This window comes from Hevea brasiliensis, chromosome 10, assembly GCF_030052815.1.
Source record: "Hevea brasiliensis isolate MT/VB/25A 57/8 chromosome 10, ASM3005281v1, whole genome shotgun sequence".
Lineage (NCBI taxonomy): Eukaryota > Viridiplantae > Streptophyta > Magnoliopsida > Malpighiales > Euphorbiaceae > Hevea > Hevea brasiliensis.
In genome coordinates, this window is record NC_079502.1 from 97076310 (window position 1) to 97083454 (window position 7145).

Sequence of the window (7145 nt, forward strand, 5' to 3'; positions counted from 1 at the left end):
CTCTTTATTTTACATCGAACAATTAACTAAGGAAATCCGAGAAAGGACTCTCTCCCGATCCCTCTAATTGAATACTGAGCAATTTATATAAAATGATAGGAATTTTAGGAAAGGACTCTCTCCTGATCCCTCTATTTTGAAAAGTGAGTTTTAAAAATCGCAGACGTTGAGTCGAACTCTTTCTTGATCCCCTTCTAAAGAACAGGAATAAGAATAGTGTGTTACGCGTGTAATTCCTCGATCTCTTTATCATCCGAACTTTCTTGGTTTCTGATCTCATAACTTATGGTCCAAGTTCGTCTCGGTTTCCAATCTTGTAACTTATTGTCCAAACTCATCTCGGTTTCTGATCTCATAACCTATTGTCCGAGCTCGTCTTGGTTTCCCGTCTCATAACTTATTGTCTGAGCTTGTTTCGATTCCCGATCTCCTATTAATCATCCGAACCTTTCTATATCTACTTGAACTACTTCTATTTATCTCAATTATTTTTCCCTTTAATTAGATCAGAACTCTCTAAGTCATCACCTCCATCTGTACTCTTTATAGTACTTACGAAATTCCCGTAACTTTTTGTAATGGCCCGGCCCACTAGTGATATTATCCGCTCTGGGCCGAAGCCCTCACGGTTTTTAAAACGCGTCACTAGGAGTTACGAACCACCAACTTATAAACCCAGCATCTCTCCCGTGTTTTGCCGATGTGGAATTTGCCTAGGGTGTTACAATCCACCCCCCTTATGGGACTCGCTGAGGTTTGCCCCACCATCGCTCAAGGTTGCACGCGGAGCGGCTCTGATACCACAAATGTAATGGCCCGGCCCACTAGTGATATTGTCCGCTCTGGGCAGAAGCCCTCACGGTTTTTAAAATGCGTCACTAGGAGTTACGAACCACCAACTTATAAACCAAGCATCTCTCCCGTGTTTTGTCGATGTAGGATTTGCCTAGCATGTTACACTTTTATATCACCCGAACTTTTATTCTCATACTAAATAAAGATAAAAATAAAATTGAAAATAAAAATAAAATTCTTTGAGGACTCAGATGGCCCAGGATAGCATCGAAGATCTTCTGACTCAGACAATGAGTTTGGGCTTGGAGGTGATTGCGAACTAGCAAGTGATCCGAGAGAAGGCCCATCTCTTAAGGAGGGAGATCATCAAGGCAGTACAGGATGCGGCAGCTGTAAAGACCCAACTCTCAGCTGCTAATGATCGGCTCACTGACTTTGAAGGCCAGGTGAGGTCTTATGAGGAAAGAACAGCTCAGCTGGAGAGGGAGCTTGAAGACAAACGGGCCTGCCGATCTGGCCCAATTCTCTAAAGAGATAAAGGCCAAGGAGGACGAAGCTCTGGTGAAGGAAGTCGGTGCCTATGTGAACGCCCATAGCGATCTTCTAGTCAAGCTAATGAAGCGCTACCCAGAAGAAGACTTCACTTGGTTGGAGAAGCTTGCCCCTGGTGTTGAGGCCGAGAGTGAAGAGGAAAAAGAGAGAGAGGAAGGAGAGAATATTGAAAATGTACCTGAAGAGCAGGCTAGGGAAGACCCTCTTGCTGAATGACTTTGTATTTTATGAAATGAATTAAGTTTTTCTTTTGATCAATCCTTGATGAGATCGGAAAGTATCAAACCAAGTTTGCATGAGTACTGAACTCCTAAGCGATTGAATAAAATCAAACATAGAACTTGAGAGCGGTTATTAATCATTCTAAGGCCACTTAAAGAGATCGGAAGAACATTACTCGCGAACATGAGACCGGAAGACCTTGTGACCGAGTATCGATTGAAACTTTGAAACATTTGAAGAATGAATTGTAAAATTGTAAAGATTTCTTTCTTTTTTTTTTTTTTAAATGACTTGAGATCCGCTCCTAGTGAAAATAACTTATTAGGGTCGGGACAATTATTTAGAGATCGGATAAGATATTAACTTGGTTAAGAAATACTTGAACAATTTGAGCGAGATGTCTGATCGCGAAATTACCCACAATTTGGGATTTTGAACGCAGAGAGATCGAAAGACAGCAAAATGTAAAATCAGGTGTTCCGAAGATCCAACACCAATCTGTACAGGTTGAGTAGAGACGGAAAGATCGGAGAAAATTTGATTTGAATGTACATGAGGTCGAATAAACTTGGAATTTATTATTTGCCTGGGGGGTAACTTAGATTATCACCATTTCAGAGAAAATGACCTGTAGTCAGGTAATTGGTTGAGATCGGATAAAACACTAAAATGGGAGATCAACTAAATTGCAACCCTTGTTAAAAAAATTATATATTAATTACACGAGTTATGCATTTGTAGGTCGACCAAAATATGGTGTCTACAATTAGTATGAACTTAAATGATCTATTATATAAGTGAGAAAATAAAAATTTTTATTGATTTGGAGCTAAGAAGATTATGGTGTCTCAAAGATTTCTCCATAGTATCACAGTTGGACAAGCGTAATTAATAAGACTAATTGAACGTGTATCTTGCTTGTGCTTCAGAAAAAGCATTAGGAGACTAATATAACCCTGTATATAATTAATATAGTTAATTAAAAGTTAAAGTTAATCTCCCACGGTAAGTGGCTAATCTGTCCAATTATATATTTACACTTTTCTTTTTGTCCTTTTTTTTTGGAAATGATTAAAAAATAAAAATTATTGCAACCTAAAATGCATGATTCATGCTTAAAAGTATACATTTTTTTTTTATAATCAAAATTTTTATTAATAGGTCAGAAAAAACTTAGCATCAAAGGACCAACTACACCCCAACCCATAGGTCTCTCCAAAATAACCAACCTAGAACCAATAATGCTAAATGAAAAAACCTGACCAAAAAGTATGTCAAATCTCTGAATACTGATAAAAAACGGACCAAGACATGAGGAAGCAAGCCTTGCTAAACAAAACACAGCAGACCTGAACGACAAAATGTGTAAATCACAAGACTTAAAAGTGTACAGATTCACCAACATAAAATGAGAAACATGTATTTTTGCAGGGTTTTTTTCTTTTTTTCCTAAGATAACATATTATTTTAGTTAAGCATTGGCAGTCGGATAAGAGGAATCCATGGCAATTCCACACAAGCCTTCCTTAGCAAATACATCTTTATGCATCCTTATGTATCCTTGCTCACCCCAATCTGCGCCCCATGAATTCTTGACAAGCCAATATTTGGTTCCATCACTGGTAGTACCATACCCTACTGCTGTTACACCATGGTTTAGGATGTTTCCACATTCTCCTTTGAAAACACCAGAAGAGTAGAACTGAAAAGACAATCCACCAGCATCAATGGAGACAGACACAGGTTGCTGTGCTACTGCCTTCATCAGTGATGCCTCACTGTTAGCAGGAACCGTTTCATAGCCAGTGATCTTAGCAATAAGGGAAGCCTCCTTGTTGGGGTTACAAGTTCCATTAGTTCCTTTGTAAGGATAATTAGCTTCACTGGTGATGCCTTGGTTTTCCATTATGAACTTGAATCCATCTTCCATGTAACCACCATTACAGCCTTCATCCTTACCTTTAGTGTCACAATCTACGAGCTCTTGCTCGGATAAAGAGATCAATTTACCTGTAGTTATTTTGTGGATCCCCTCAATGGCTGCCACTGTTGAGAAAGCCCAGCAACACCCTGTACAAAATTAATAAGCATGGTACCAATTAATAAGAGAGGTTTCGAATTCGAGCCTTAATCAGAGTCAAATGAAAAAGAAAGAATCACGTAAGTGAAAATAATTAATGTGAGTTTTCTTGTGCCATACCACAGTCGCCTTGATCCTTGACAGGGGTAACAGCTCCTTGCTTTCTCCAGTCCATGCTAGCAGGCAAACCGGTCACATTTGCATACTTAAATGAGGTTGCTTTCATTGATCTTGTCTGTTCCGACCTCCTGTATCCATTATGGGAAGCCTTGAACTCATCATTGGATAAGTCTGCAAATTTGTTAATCCTGAGCTTGTAGGATTTATTCCCCGCAGCATTAAAGGACTCTATGAACTTAACATTGTGCTTGAATATCTCGAAGCGTCTTTCTTTCTCTGCCTTATCCCTGTAAACCCTTCCATATTTTTTCATCCACAGCTCATGTCTCTCATGAATGGATGAAGACTGATCATGGAGATATAGCTTTCGAGACGAGACTAGATCAGCCATAATGAAGATCGAAAGAGCAATCAACAAACATTGCATTTTCCAAACTGATGCCATTGTTTATGATTAGTTGATGGATGTGTCTGAACTTTGAACTAGTAGAACTAAACTAAGGATTTGCTTTGTGAATCAACAAGAGCTAGCTTCTGGCTTTTATAGATTCTTGAAGTAACTAGCAAAATGGGATGTGATTTTGGTCTTTGGTTGTGTGCCTTGTAATTAGCTTTGGTGTATGGTTATTTATTTACTAAATAAAAACAAACCGCAGAATTTCACTCCTTTTACTAAATAGGATGGCTTGATCCTATCTCGGCTCGCAACTCTTTATTTTTTTTTAAATAAAAATGTAAATTTTGTAAAGTTTCATTAATTCTTAGTTGGCTAGCTCTCTACTGGCTTCGTTGAGACATTCAAATGGCGAAAAAAATGGGGGAGAGATGGACTATTTTTTCCTTCTACTTATATTTGAGAGTTTACAAGTCTAAAGATTGACTAAAACTCATTAGTAGAGAATGGGGAATTTATCCCTTCTTAGTTCTAACCTAGAAGCAATTAATAGAATTTCATTATAATTTTTAATATAAGCTAGAATTAAACTATAATTATTTCACGTGAAGTATTAACTAAACATCTTTATTAGTAATTAGCATAGTATGCATGGTGTGTGTATATATATATATATATATATATGAATATAATGGCTATAAGTTTTTTATAATGGCCATAAGTTATTTTTTATTTATAATAATAATAATAATGGCTATAATGGCTATAATTATTATTATTATTATTATTATTATTATTATTATTATTATTATTAAATCATTTTAAAATAATAATAAAGTAAATTAATATTTATTAAATATATAAAAGGGAGAGAGGAAACATTTAAGTATTGATAAACATGAATCTTAATTTTAGTGCCACTGACATTTTCAAATTAAAAAATTAGAGAATATGATAATGTGTGATAATTATATTTAATAATTATATATTATAGCTGTTTAGAAAATACTGAAAAATTTTAATATTGATTTTTCTCATTTTTTAAAAAAATTTAAAAATTAATGTATAAGCGTTACCTTTAATAATTCAATATGTTTAAAAGAAAATTTAATTATTAATTTCTCATAAAAATTTAAATATCTCCTAATGCTTTGTTCTAATTTAGAGCAGATATTTTAAAAGAAATTAAACTTTCTGTTTTGGCAATAATTGGAGAGTCAAGATAATATTCGTTAAATTTTAAAATTAAACACCTTGGATTGGCAAATAATTAACAATTAAATGCTAAATTTAATTTCAGTAAATCTGTTTAAAAATACTTCACTAAATGGTTTTTATTTTCCTTAAAAGTAAATGTGGGTCTTGATTAGGAAACCTCCTTATAAATGATAATTATATTTAGTAATTAATACTTTTCCATCATTTAAATTTATAAGATCAAATTAGTTAAAAATTATATTTGGAAAATTAAATTATATAATGGTTGCATATTACAACTGTTTAGGAAATATATAAAAAATTATCATTAATAAATTTAATTAAAAATTACCACTTGGCATAAATGTAATAGATTTAAAATCCTATCTTCTCTTGAATTTGTTTAATAAAAATTTAAACCACCTCTTCATCAAGAAGCGAAATGGAGCATATATAAAATTAGCATATGTGTTTGTTGGGTATAATTAATAAATTAGTCAAATTAATTCTTAGTTTTTCCTATATAACAATAATAATAATAATAATAACTTATTATAGTATTAATGTGTAATAATTAAATAATTTATAACTTATATATATATAATTAGAGAATTAATAACTTAATCATAATTTAAAGAAATTATATAATTAGTTAATAAAAAAATAGAGAGAATTTAATGAAATTACTTGGCATATATATATATATATATAATTTAAAAAATTTTCTAAATAATAATAAAACAATGTAACATGATTAAAATTAACCAAAGTAATAATAACAATTATATATTAATTATACTATAAAAAATATCAAAAAATAATGAAAATTGAATATTAAAATAAATTTCTTTTTTACCATAACTATAAAAATAAATTTTTATTTCATTTTTTTCGTAATTCATTACATATAGCATTCAATATATATATATATATATATATATATATATATATATATATATATATATTAAATTATATTAAAATTTATTAAATATATTAAAAAGAGAGATTGCAGAATATTTAGCTCCATATGATTATTTTTATAATATAATTTTAAATTATTTTATTAATTTTAAGATATATAATTCTTAAATTTTTATAATTAAATAAAATAATTAAAAATTTAAGAATCAGTAAATAAGAAATTATAATAATATTTTTAATTAGTTAGTTATGAAAATTATGATAAGAATTTAAAAAATGAACAAAAGGAAATATTTAGTATAAAAGACAATAATTACTATGATTATAAAATATAATAATTTCTATATTGTAAGTATTGCATGGTAAAATTATGAGAAAATATTTTCACATGGCAAATTCTCTTCTTGGAATATAACATAGCAGCATGCTGCTTTATATAGATATATAGATTATTATATTAGCATATAACACAATAAAATTTTATTAATATAATATAATCAGGAAAGAAAATAGATGTGTACTAATTCAATGGATTTTTTTTTCTCAAAATTCAGTTTATTATGAGCTTTTTATATATATATATATATATATATATATATATGAAAAGTGCAATTATTTAGATATTTTACGTTATATATCTCTTTATTTATGGCATTAACCTAAAACATTTAAATAATTTGAACATCAAATCTGAAATGTGAATGATGCATATATTTCTAAACTATAAATTCTAGCAATGGAGCTGTAGGGCTCGTCTAATTCAGAACTTCAAAGTAATAATTTGGTTTATTTGTTTTTCTTTTGTTTAAAAAAATAATTTGGCAATAATATTTGCTAATAATATTTAAAATTTATATTCGTAGA

At 31.0% G+C, this 7145-nt stretch overlaps 1 protein-coding gene across 1 annotated transcript; it reads right to left on the reverse strand.

Moving 5' to 3' along the window:
* Positions 1–2741: 2741 nt before the first annotated feature.
* On the reverse strand, positions 2742–4266 carry LOC110650896 (senescence-specific cysteine protease SAG39-like). Its single transcript, XM_021806040.2, has 2 exons — positions 3770–4266; positions 2742–3639 (listed from the first exon to the last, which is right to left on the reverse strand). Exons 1-2 carry the CDS (start codon positions 4212–4214, stop codon positions 3041–3043), a joined length of 1044 nt encoding a protein of 347 aa, XP_021661732.2. The 5' UTR covers positions 4215–4266; the 3' UTR covers positions 2742–3040.
* Positions 4267–7145: the final 2879 nt, after the last annotated feature.

Bases quoted from the DNA above. Each gene is read 5' to 3' on its own strand.
- LOC110650896 (XM_021806040.2), bottom strand. From the start codon at position 4,214: ATGGCATCAGTTTGGAAAATGCAATGTTTGTTGATTGCTCTTTCGATC. The intron at 3,640-3,769 runs GTATGGCACAAG...AATTTTGTACAG, and splicing joins CAAGGATCAAGGCGACTGTG to GGTGTTGCTGGGCTTTCTCA.